The 13,135-nt window shown below is 53.7% G+C and overlaps 1 protein-coding gene across 1 annotated transcript in view; it reads left to right on the top strand.

The window, feature by feature from the left end:
* Nucleotides 1-1,288: 1,288 nt before the first annotated feature.
* Nucleotides 1,289-13,135, top strand: part of SLC35F3 (solute carrier family 35 member F3) — a 111,697-nt gene continuing 99,850 nt past the window's right edge. Inside the window, exon 1 of the mRNA XM_044239346.1 lies at nucleotides 1,289-1,364. Coding sequence (XP_044095281.1) covers nucleotides 1,289-1,364 — 76 coding nt within the window. The remainder of the gene's footprint in view (nucleotides 1,365-13,135) is intronic.

The following is a 13,135-nucleotide window of genomic DNA, read 5'->3' as shown; positions in this document are numbered from 1 at the left end:
CCTTCAGGGGTTATGAGAGTTACATCATACAGTAGAACACCAGCTTTGAGACAGGAAAATAGGTAGAGCAGGAGCTTATCAAACTCTGGGTAAGGACTTCACAATAAAGACAAAACCCACCTTGAAAGACCACCAAATCTTCAGTTTGCTGAGGAGGCTGGGACCCAAACTGATGCCTGGGCATGTGAGTGAGATGCCCGTAAAGCTTTGTGGACTTCTGGGGCTGCCCAAACCTCATGCATCCTACCCGCAGGGTGGTGGTAGGGCTTGTTTGCTAATGATGCATTATCGTTGGGTAAATCGTGGTCACTTAAAGACCAGCCAGCCAACGATGCAACAGTGATGTCAAGGCATCCTTGGCCAGGACCTTACAGCTGGGGCTGAGTGGGAGCAGTGAGACCATTGCTGGCAGAGGCTAGTGCCACACCGGGCCACTGAGGCAGGAACCTGGGAGCTGGGCAGAAATGAAATTTTCTCCCCCTCCCAGGGAGTTGGGCATCCCTGGACCCAGGCAGTGGGGACAAGAACAGAAATCTCAAGACTTGGTTTTCTTCTTGCCACATTGGTCTGTGGATTCTGCATCTTCTTCCACTGCAAAAATAAAATAAAATAAAAAATAAAAAAAAAGTTGTAGTCCACTGAAGCCAGACAAAATAATGGGGCTCCTAGACTCTTTCAAAGCCATGGGAAGCTTTGCTTTTCCCCGACTTCTTCCTTTAAACCCCGGTTCAGGACTTGGTTCAGGGAAGGGTCAGCTCTCAGTTCAAAGTCAGAAGCCTGGCTTTTTAAACTCGTGAAACACTGAGGCTAAGTTCTCGGGTCCCCCCTCCCAGGAGCTGGTGGCGGCAGAGGGCTGATCCGGGAGCCTCTGGCCAGCCCTGCCGCCCTGACCCCAGTCCGCAGCCGGGACAGGGCCGGGAGGGAGGGCCCGGGCTGCAGGGCTGGGCGTCCCAGGGCGGGGGGCGGAGCAGGTGAGCCCGTGGGGTGGGCGTGGGGAGTGCACTTGTACGTGACGTTGGAGTTTGCAGCAACCTCCAGGCAAGAGGCTGTGGGCGCGTGTGTGCAGTGGCTGCGCGGCCGGGGAAGATGTGCTCGGAGGGGCGGCCGCCGCAGTGAGCCGCGCGGCGACAGGAGCCCGGCCGGCAGTCCCGGGGGCAGGGCCTGAGCGGCCAGCCGCTCGTGCTCCTCCGCTCCGGAGGCCACCGGGACCCGACCCGAGAGGCGCGCCCCGGCCGGCCGCAGGATGTAGGCGATCGGCGGAGGCGCTTCTGCAGGCGGACGGCTCATCATGAAGAAGCACTCGGCCCGGGTGGCCCCGCTCAGCGCCTGCAACAGTCCGGTCCTTACCCTCACCAAAGTGGAAGGTAACGGCCTGGGGCGGCGGGGGCTGGCGCGAGGTCGCTGCGCCCCGGCGGGGGGCCGCCACCCTGCCAGGGCTGCCTGGTGGCCGTGGGTGCCACCGCGCTCCCCAGCAAGCATCGCCCGCAGTGCAGCGCCCCGATGCCTGCTGCCTGCGGGGGGTGGCAGCTCGCTAGCTCCTGGGCCGGGCTGAGCCGCTGCGGGGTCTGCGGGGCTGTCCCCCGCGCTGCCAGAACACAGCGCTGGCTCCTTGCGTGGCCCCCAGCGCGTCTGGCAGCAACAGGGGCCGCGGTGGCCTGAGTTCCTGCCGGTCCTGTCCCAAGGCACCTGCGAGCTGGGGGCGGGGTGGGGGGAGGGGGTCTGCAGACACTAGCAGTGCTCGCCTTCGCCCTGTGCCACACACACACCTGCACACACACCCCACTTGAGTCCCCAGGGTCTGGAGCATCCCCCTTCACTCCCAGCCCCACCCGGAGGCAGACCAGGGTATTGCTGAGTGGGTGGAGGCAGGAGATGCCGCAGGCCCAGTCCTCTCTCCTGCCCCTGAAGCCTACCAGCCCACCCGTGTGACCGCCCAGCTCCTGAGAATGGGCGGGGGAGCAGGTGAGAGAGAAGCCACCAGCAGCCTGTAAACGGGTCCTTTCCCCACTCAGGGGAGAAACACAGAAACATACTCAGACACAGCTGTCATCTGCTGGTCTGGGACCTTCTCCTCTGAAGGGCGGTGGGCAGGGGGCTGCAGGGGATGGAGAGAGAGACCGGTCTCAGTCCTTAAGTGCACCTAACAGGAGGCAGAATAACCAGTTTCCACAGAGCTGGCCAGTTTAGCCAAGTGAGGGCTGGCAAGGGGCCACCAGCCAGTGGGGAGAGGAAGGCAGACCCCCCTCTGCCAGGCCCTCACTTATCCGGAACGAACAGAGCCGCCCCGTGTAGCCAGTGCATAAGGGAAAGCCCAGCTTCTGCCATGCCCTGGGACTACAACCTGGAGCCCGGACCTCTGTGTGATGGCTTCCAAGGACCTGTATCCCCTCATGAGTTCTTGTTTGTTACAGTGAGACAGAACCAGTAAGAACAAGACAGAAGCTAGTAGGGCACTGGTGTACCCCACACGTAGCCCACCCATGGAGGTCTCCCAGGAGCCAACCCGGTACCATTACCCCCATCCTACAGATGAGGACTGTGGGACCCAGAAAGGTCCGACTGACTCATCCAAGACCTATAGCCAGCTAATAGTTGGTCAAACAGAAATGGTATCCTGGGCCCTCCCTTCCCCAGCCCATGTTTTTCAGAACATTGTTCTGCACTAACCTGCAACTACTTACCTTTTTCAACATTTTCTGTCTATAGGAGGTTGATTATTCCCCACTTCGTGTAGCTGTCTCCTCCCCTCCCCCATCCTCATCTTGGGAGAGACTTGGTATCTGTCATCTACACCTCCACTGAGTGCAGGTGCCGACTTTCCTAAGGGGGTTTCCCCTTAGGAAAGCTTCCAGGCCTTCTTGGAGACACTGCCCAGATGTACATGCCAGTTGGGGAGGGGAAGGATATATATTTCCCTTAGGGAACATGGAAGTGACTATCACTCCTGGGGTCCTTGTGGGAACTCACCCCATGCCCACCTTTTAAGTAAGGCAGGTCAGTGCTGTTCCCCAATAGCAGTGTCACCGCTGGTAATCCCCAACCCATCATGCAGAACAGGTCTGAGCTGCACTTGGGGTTAAGCTGGACACGGATGGTAAGGTCACCCAGGCTCGATGCCGTGACCCAGAGGTGCCACAGGAGGCAGTGAGTGACACGGCAGAGCCAGGTTCGCCTCAAGGAATAAAAATGGGGCTCCCTTCCCCAGTTCCCTTAGGGCTACTCTCAGGCGAGCTTCGAGCTTCCTGTCCACACTGACAACCCTAGCAAGCCTTGTTAACCAATGTTTGCACGTACCTGGGTGTGGGTAGCAGACAGTGTGCCTGAGAATCAGAGAGCAGGGTTCAAGACTGTGCTTTTCCCATGTGCCGCTGGATTTGTATAAACCATAAATGCTGGGCCTCGGTTACCTCGTTCGAGCCCCAGTGAAACAGAAGTAACAACCTACTTCAGCTGAGTGCTGGGAACGCAGTGAGGTCGACTAGGTGGTAATACTTAGCATCTGTCTGGCACACAGTAGGTACTTAATAAATGTCTGGCAGTCGTCCTGTCACAGATTGTCTTGCACCTTTGGCAAACCTTCTTGCTGTTCCCAAGGAGTACGAGTGTAGGAACAGTATCTAGAAGCATCTGCACGGCTCCGGTGATACTAGAAAGCCCCCAGTTCCCTTTTTGCGTGGGATCCCTGTTATGTCAGCAGAAGTCTTCAGGGCATGCCTGGGCATACGTGTAGCACTTTTTTCTCTGCCTGGTGTTTTTGGTTTTTTTTCTTTTTTTTTTTTCTTGGTGTTTTGTTCAGTTTGGCTTTTGGTCTATTTTTTGAAACATTTGCATCTCGGGTGCTTGCTGTGGAAGTGCTGAATCATTTTGTTTTTTCTTGGATGCACAGGGCAAGGTGGTCCTCATACTGTGGCTCTTTCTGTGGGGATGGCAGGCAGGCTACAGTGCTAGAACCCGGCCAGCAAGGAATATTTATGAGGGTTTGGAGTGTGTCTTCTATGGGGAGGCATGCGGTACATATAAAACCAAAATAGAAAATACAATGCTTGGTTGAACTTCAACACGGAAAAATGGACAAGATGACTTCATTTACTCGGCAAATACCTCATCCAGCCCTACTCCATCCTACTCCATGTCCCTTGGTCATTTAGTGAGGCCCTAGAAATGCAAAAACAAACAGTGTTAGCTTCATTCCCTTAAAGTTTTAGTCTGGAGGAAAAGAGACATGCAGACAAATATATTTTCTAGTATAAGATAGTAAGTTCTGGTTCAAAGCTAAGAATAGAACATCACAGGGACACTGATCGTTAAGTAATGTGAGGAGACCCTCCTGAGAAGGAGGCCTTCTTGAGGGAGAAGACCTTCCTGAGCAGGAGGAGGCCTGTCTGAGGAGGAGGAGAAGACTTTCCTGAGGAGGAGGGCTTCTTGAGGAAAAGACCTTCCTGAGCAGGAAGAGGCCTGTCTGAAGAGGAGGTGACCTGTCCGAGGAGGACGCCTGTCTGAGGAGGATGTTTGTCTGAGGAGGAGGCATTCTCGAGGAGAAGACTTTCCTGAGGAGGAGGAGGCCTTTCTGAGGAGGAGGCCTGTCTGAGGAGGCCTGTCTGAGGAGGAGGCATTCTCGAGGAGAAGACTTTCCTGAGGAGGAGGAGGCCTCCCTGAGGAAGAAGCTTTCTGAGGTAGAGGTGTTGTAACCGAAGTGAGAAAACTTGTCAAGCACAGAAGGGAGGGAAGGCTGTTTCAGGCAGAAGGAATGGTGTGTGCACAGGCTTAGCCAGGAAGCCTGAGAAGGAGAGAGCAGCTGGGCCCCAGTTAGGGCTCAAGGCTTGGAAAGTGGTTTCCAGCCAGGTTGATGGCATCTGTCCCGTCTGATGGCATATCTCGTTCTCATATCCTCTTCCTCTCTTTCCCATCGGACTGAGACGCTGACTATCAGTAACACATTTCTAGTCGAGGAGTATTTGCTGGGATCATCTGTGTTCACAACCAGCTAATTCACAGTCAGTACAGTTCCGTTCAGCAGGGATTAGTAGTTGAGCGTAACAGCTCTCGCCGCCGAGAAGCCCGCAACGTGTGGTCAGGTGGGAAGAGGGAGGACTTTGAAAGGAGACAGAAGGGGTTAGCGCCCACCGCTCAGCTCCTGCCGAGCCAAGTAACTTCGGCAAATGGCAGAAGCTCAGTGGGAATCTGTTCTCTCGTATGGAAATGAGTGCGACAGTACAGTCCCTCTTACTAACGAGAGTATCTGGGTTTGTTTTTTTTTTAAGATTTTATGTATTTATTTGACAGGCAGAGATCACAAGTAGGCAGAGAGGCAGGCAGAGAGAAAGGAGGAAGCAGGCTCCCCACTGAGCAGAGAGCCAGATGCGGGACTCGATCCTAGGACCCTGAGATCATGACCTGAGCCGAAGGCAGAGGCTTAACCCTCTGAGCCACCCAGGCGCCCCAATCAGGGATTTTTTTTTTTTGAACCTACTACAGTGCAGGCAGTGGTCTGGGGAGCAGTTTACAAACAAAGAAATCATTCACGCGAGGTCATGCCATTGGAAAGCGAGGGTGCTGAGCCCCATGTCCATATCCACCTGCCTCCGAAAGGTGGCAACACCCAGTACAAATGCATTTCATTGGAGAAGCAGTGAGAATCGTATCTGCTCATGCACTTGTAAGAGCTCAGCAAAGGTTTGCTCATGGGAGCTCCCGCTACATGGAGGGTAGAGGTCTGGGTAGAGCCCTGGGGCTCCCTGTGGTTGATATTCTCCTGCTCCTGGGGCAGTTGGCCTGTCTCAGCCACTTCCACTCTGGGTGTGGCTGCTTTGTTTCTGTTCATGGGGTACAGCTGTCATCCTGGGGTGCTCCGTGATCATGTCAGCAGAGACCCAGCCCTGCCGGTCCGATGTAAGAGGAGTGTTGAAAATATACCGCCAAAGTGTTCCTGTACCCAAAAATGTTTCCCAGGTTGAATTGTCCAAAACCTGAAACCTCAGTCACAAAAGTCATTGTATATTGTGTATTGAACAAATGTGTTCCCTAATCGGATATCAGTAAGGATGAACCAGATATCACCGAGGACGCCAGGGGGTCAATTCTAAATCCTTGACTCAACAGAACTTCCAAACAAATGAGAAATGTCACAAAAGCATATAAATAACAATTATACTTTGGAATGTCATTTTTTTTTTTAATTCCATGAAAGGATTGTAAAATAAATGGCGTGTTTCAGCAAAGGGCGAGCTCACTTCTGGCTGGGTCACAGAGGGCCACTACAGGGCTCTCTTGTCCCCGTTCCCCCTTGCTTTGCCGAAATGCTCTCATCTAATGACAGTCTTTCCTGCTGAGCCTGGATGTGGCCTCAGAATCCTCCTCCTCACCCAAATCCCGGTGATGACGATCTGTTCTTCGGACTTGGACTCCGGCATGAGCAGGGCGGCGTGGAAGAGGCTGTTCTGTGCCCTCCGTTGTCATGGGCGGGAGGTGTGAACACTTCGTTCCTGGCAGAGGCGGCCACAGACAGAGGTGCAGAGCCGGGAGGGGCTGGCACCTGCGAGCCATCTGCTGGGGCCAGAGCTCGCGTTAGCTGCAGAAGTTGGCGGGGAGGGAAAGGGCCAGGGTTCGGGGGCCTCCTGAGTGCTGGGCTCCCGAGAAAGGGGAAGGGCACTATCAAAGCCTGAGAACATCAGACAGTCTTCCATAGCTGCGTGTTCAAAATGGGTCACGAAGTCTATTTCAACAGTCACAATAAATATTTTTTTAATAAAGGATATTTTGGATAGAATCAAAAATACCAAAGCGTCTCACAGATGCAGTTTCAGCCGGAGGGCTGGAAAGAGAGCCATCGAAGACAGCTCTGAAGGTTAAGCCTGAGCAGCTCAGGGAACAGAGGGGCCATTAACAGCAAAAGGAACAGCAAGGGTAGGAGGGGAAGCGCATCCCCGAGGCAGAGACCGGAAGTCAGACTGAGCTGGGCTGAGCTGCCAGCTCCGGTGGTGGTTTCGGTGCAGAGCTGGCCAGGAGGGAGAGGGAGAGGGGCTGAAGGCCGAGTCAATGATGCGGTGAGAGCAGTGGGCAGGCATGGGTTCCTGAGAGCCACAGGGAGGGCAGGAAAGAAGTCTGATGGGCTGCACAGAGGACCCACAACCTATGGCATCGTAGAAGCTGTGGGAAGGGAGCGTGATGTGGCATCACATCAGCCGAGGAGGACGGTTTTGCAGAAACAGTTTGAAGCGGGCGCTGGTCTGGAAGCCAGATGGCAAGGGGCGCGTGGTGGGCGCGGGAGGGGAGCAGCAGTTACGGGATCGCTGGTGAATGTGTTTGGCAGCGAGAGCGGTTCTCTACCTTCGGAGGCACAGGGGGAGGATTTTGAGAAAGCTGGTCGTTGCTGTTAACCCGAGGAAGAAGATTCCGGCACAGGTGTGAGGTTGCCCTAAGAGAAAGGAAGTTGATGCAACAGCAGGCTGGGGTGGGGGATGGCAGGGGGTTGGGGCGGTGGGGAGGGAGAACGGTCGGCTTTGAGAAGGGGAAAGAGGAGAGATGACGGGAGAGGACACGGAGAAATGTGGAGACGTCGGGGAGGGAAGCCAGGGACCTGAGCTGGCAGTGTTCGTCTCCTTTGTGACGTAGGAAGTGGGATCAACTGCCTAAAATCATGGATGGGAATTAAAGGCCTACAGAAGTCGGAGCAGGTTCAGGACAGCTGTGTTGGAAGAGCCAAGAAGAGATATAATTCTTAAAAGCCTTTTTGGCAAGTGATACGTTTTCAGTGGTTAAGGCATCATGTGACTCGGGAGAAGATGTGCGGGGAAGAATGCTGGGTGAGAATCAGGACCCTGACCTCTCCCTTCCTAAACCCCCACCCCCCCAACCCCCCACCCGCGCTTACACCACACGTGTCGCCTCACCTCTGCCAGCCCGGCCTTCTCTTCTCTGCAAAGATAGGGGATTTGAATAGATCTTCTATGGGCTCTTTCTCAGGAAACATGGTCCATCTGCTAAGTAGCTTACTCATTAGCAGGGATGGGTTTATCTGATTAAAACCCTTCACTGGCTGTCCTCAGAGTGCAGAGCTCGGAGAGAATGACACCCGGGACGAGTAAGAGATTGGGGCTGTGCATGCGTGTCCTCGTGTGTGTGCATCTGCGGGCGCGGCAGGCATGTTCGTGCAGGTGCACCTAGTTTCAGGGGTGACTTTGGTATTTGAGCATGGGGAGCAAAGCCAGCTGCATGGGTACAACTTGCCCCATGATCTTGAGCGGGAGGAAACTGCGGGCCCCGCGGTGATAGGGTGGTGCAAACAAGAGGTTTGAGACAGGCGGCGAACTTCCAAGCTTTGCTCGGGGCAGGCTGGGTGTTTTCCTGGAAAAGCCTCATGGCTCAGGATTAGCGGAGTCACGTCATCCCCAGTTGGTGCAGAAGGTGGGAGATAAAGCCTAGAAAGAGGAGTTTCACAAAATGCACCCCACGTCAGAGCGTGTTCAGCCTGCCTGGGCAGGAAAGGAGAGGTCAGGGTCCTTCCCTGCCAGTGCTGGGAAGCTGGAGCTCCGTTCAGAAAACTGTGCTTCTTTAAGATAAATTGAGTAAGCAAGCTCCCATGCTGCCAGTTAAAATACGGCCCTGTTGTCCCAGGAGAAGGCCCCAGGGGTTGCCCCTTCCTACCTGCAGAGCCGCATTCTGCCCGGAGGGGCCATCCCTGCCTACAGTCTGCCCTCTTGGAATGGTGGCTCTCCCTGGGAGCGCCCCAGGCTCAGCTCCAGTCCAATGGTAAACCTCAGCAGCGGGGGCCGTGTGCGTGCTCGCCTGTGTCTGTGTGCGGGTCGTTGGCAGCCCCCCAGATATCACCCGTCTGCATGTGATGATACCCGTCGTGTGGACAGGCACGCAGGTGGTGAGGTTCCCGGGGGCCGCAAGGACCACCTGGGGCCGGACACGTGGATTCAAGCGGGATGCCAGCGAGCTGGCTCAGACCCAGCCCTCGCTCCCCTCCCAAGACAGTCATCGACCTTTCCTTCCCCGGGGAACACACACGGCTTTATTTAAAGCTTACCTGCCAGACATTTTCCCACATGTCCTGTTCGCCGGAAGCTGTGTCCATGCCAGGATGGTCCTAAATCCGCTGCACGAGGTGATGGTGTTTGGACACTAGGGAGTCACGTGGGGACCTCCAAGGACACGGGGAGTGCGGTGCAAATGCCTGTACATACGTCTGAGATGTCTTTACTGACATGGAGGAGATGGCAGGGGCAGCCGGCCCGACATAGACTCGATTCAGTCCAGCTTGCGAAGTGCCACAGGGTAGGGCTTCGGGGGGATCGGGGAGAAGCCTCAAACCCTCCACCCCGCCGAAAAGCAGCCTCCGTTCACCTCCCAATTTTGCATCCACACCCGGGAAGGCATTTGGGTTTTTAAAAACCCACATTGCAGCTGCAATGTGTCCGATCCTCTGCACACTACCTCCGGGACTCGCTCTCCAATGAAGGCATAAGCGACACACAGGAGGCAGGCACATGGGAGACGGTATCTAATACTGAAATTCTAGCAGGGTGGTTCTTTCTCCTCCTCAAAGGTTTTCTAGGTACCTACTCTGTCATCCCAGCTTGTCCCCACGTCCTGCATGGTGGCGCTCATGGTCTGTGCGTCACAGGCCCACAAGCACCGTGGCACGGCAGGGACCTCCAGGCTTGTGGGCAGCGGCTGCCGTGAGTTGAGTACCACATGCTGGGTGACTTGTACGGCAGACACTGATTTTCTCGGTTCTGGAGGCTGGAGTCCAAGATCAGGGTGTTAGCCGACGTGGTTCCTGGCTAGGGGATGGCCACCCCCTCGCTCTGTCCCCACGGGCCCTTCCTTCCACGTGCCCCCAGGGAGAGCGTGAACAGGAGGGCTCCGCCAGCTCTCCGGAAAGGGCCACACCCTGTCAGATCAGCGTCCCACCTACGTGTACAACTTCCCTGGACCTTATCTTCTTAGAGGCTCCATCTCCAAAGGCAGCCACCCTGGGGCGGGGCTGGGGGTGGTGTAGGGCTACAGTGGATCAATTTGGTAGGGAGGACACCAATGGCCAGTTCGTCACAACCTCAGTTCCTGAGCGCAGCGCCCTGGCCCAGAGTCCCACACCCAGTCAGGCTCTTCCAATTTAAAAACGGGGTCTGTCGTCTGGAAACTTGAAGTCCATTTTTAGTGATCTGTTCTTCTGATGGTGGTGTTTGGCACCAGGAGCCTAAATCAGCGCTCCCCCTGCTTGTGCTCTCTCACTCTGTCAAATAAATAAATTCTTTAGAAAAAAAATAAAAAAGATTTTATTTATTTGAGAGAGAGCATGAGCTGGGGGAGAGGCAGATGGAAAGGGGGAAGCAGACCTCCCCCCAAGCAGGGAGCCCAATGTGGGGCTCGATCCCAGGACCCTAGGATCATGACCTGAGCTGAAGACAGATGCTTAACCGACCGAGCCACCCAGGTGCCCCAGCCTCCAACTCTAATTACCTGTGGATTCTGTTCTTTTGCTCTGCCCAGTGCTAGTCAGGAGCATGATGGGGCCTCAGCCATGTCCAAATAATGGGAGTATTTTCTGACCCCAAATCCAGAAGTCCAAACAGATGGTCCGGCAAGTTCAGGTGGCCATAGTGGGTCAGGATATGTGGCATCCAGTGCCTGTAGTGACCTTCTACATGTGACAGCCTCTTCTTCCCTCTTCTCTAAACCACTACTTAAACAAACAAACAAACAAAAACAAAACAAACAAAAAAACAGTCACATGCAAACTCACTGAGCAAGTATTTAAAGAGGATATGAGATAAAACAAGGAGTGCATTTTTAGGAGATGAATTACACTTGCAAACAGCCACGAACAAAAGTCTTTTTCTAAGCTCTTCGTTTTATGAGAGCTGTTTAGTTGGGCGGCATGGCCCTGAACTGGTGTATGCATCCGTGATCAACAAATGGGGGCTGTAGGCCCTCTTCCCCTGGGAAGTTCAGGAAAAACAGAGGGGAGGCTCTAGTTCTCAGAGCAACTCTCCACTGTGTCCTATTTGGAGGTAGCTAGAGGCACCGACCCCTCTAAGACATGGGCACATAGCCACCGGGCCCCTTTGTGCTTCACAGCAGGTGTTAGTAAATATTAGTGGGAGACGCAACCCCAAAACATAGCTAGTCCACCCAAGAGAAATGAAAATCTGTACGTTACACACAGAATTTTATGTCCACATTCACAGCAACCGTATTCACAGTAGCCAAACGTGGGGAATGATGTGTGTGTCCATCAGTGGACAAATGGAGAAACCCAGTGTAAGCATATCTGTAGAATGCTCCCCAGCCATGAGAGAGAATGAACTGTGGCCACATACTACAACTTGGGTGGACCCCAGAGACATGATGGTAAATGAAAGAAGCCAGAGGCAGAAGTCACGTAGGAAATATCCAGAATAGGTGAATCGGTGGAGATAGCAGCTTTGTGGCTGCCTGGAGGTGGGGGGGTAGGGAGGTGGGGGCAGTGCCAGAAGGTGGGCGTTGGGACTCATGTAGATGTGATAGAAACGCTCTAAAACTGGATAGTGGTGATCATTTCACAGTTCTGTAAATTTAGTGAAAATCATAAACTATACTCCTAAAACAAGTGAATTTTATAGTTATGAAATGCATGCCTCAAAATTATATAAAAAATAGCTCTACAGGTCTCATTAATGGAGGTGTCACTGGGGGCTGCCCCCTTCTGGTCTCTGTACAAGGGAATGGATTTGCCTCCAGGAGGCTGGGACCATGCCAGCCAATGGGCCTTTGATCCCAGCTCTGGATCTCTTACCCCTAAGACATGACTTGGGCAGTTTCTAAGCACAAACTTTTCAGATGCTTTTTCATAGAGAGCTAGTCACCAGGGGTCCACTTATTTTCAGGGGACCTAAAAAAAAAAATGTTACCCTTCTGGAAGTTTGGAAGAGCCATTTCATGAGAAATGAGTTAAGAGTGAATGCTTTCCCAGTTTTTCTTGCTTTCTCATTCTAGAAATGGGCTTTACCTGAATAAACACAAAAAGCCCCCAATTTATCATTTTCTCAGGGAAAAGCAGTGGACAACTCAGGAGGCAGAGGACTTGCCTTGGTCTCAGAATGGGTTGGTCGCCAAACCAGACCTCCAGCTCACCCATCAGGACCTAGAGTTTCCTCATCCTGAGAAGACCCTGTCTCTAGGAGCTGCGTGTACTTGACCCAAGAGGGTGAATTCTTTTTTTTTTTTTTTAAGATTGTATTTATTTATTTATTTATTTGACAGAAAGCCATCACAAGCAAGCAGGCAGGCGGTGGGAGGGAGGGGAAGCAGGCTCCCTGCCGAGCAGAGAGCTCGACGCGGGGCTCCACCCCAGGACCCCAACATCATGACCTGAGCTAAAGGCAGATGCTTAGCCCATTGAGCCACTCAGTCGCCCCAAGATGGTGAGTTCTTTGTAAGCGGAGGGACAAGGTTCAGGTGGAAGCCACAAGCTCATCAGGAGAGGGGTAGTGAGCGGGAGGGGGTATTGGGAGAGGGAGGGGGACATAAATAGCATCCCTAGTCGTATAATAATGGTGAGAGGAGCTGGAACAGGAAACAGAGTGAGGCTAATTCAGCACTGATTTCTTGGAGGCACTCGGCACTGGTTCTTTCAGCCGTTATATATACCAAAGGACCGAAATCAAATGCAGAGGAATCGCTTGACTTGCAATTTAGGAGGGGAAGGAAAGTCAGCAAGCGTTTCCTGCGCCTGAAGATTTGAAGGGCTCTTAAGAAGGGATACTGCCCACCCCCTCGTTGTCATTGCTCCTCTCTGGAACCTGGGCGTAAGTTGAATGGTGCATTGAAATGACCCCGAGAATGGTGCATGACACGGGACTCATTTGCCACCTTTCAATAGTGGGGAAGGAGTGCGCCTGCCAAACAAATATATCATATCACTGTATACTTATTCCTTAACTCATTTTAGCTGTTTGTTAGAGACACTGGAGTACGTACTTCCTAGTAAGTAGGACTAACATCTGAATCTTCTCTGGTCCTCTTGGCCTGAATGTCTGACCAAGGCAAGATTGGAGGTCCCGGTGGGGCAAGGCGGCAGTGGTGCTCTGATCCCACGGCCTCGCTCACTGCCCCTCGGCAGACCATGTATATTCCTGACCCTGAACTC

Source organism: Neovison vison, chromosome 2, assembly GCF_020171115.1.
Source record: "Neovison vison isolate M4711 chromosome 2, ASM_NN_V1, whole genome shotgun sequence".
NCBI classification, from domain to species: Eukaryota; Metazoa; Chordata; class Mammalia; order Carnivora; family Mustelidae; genus Neogale; species Neogale vison.
This window is presented reverse-complemented; position numbering and strand designations above follow the sequence as displayed.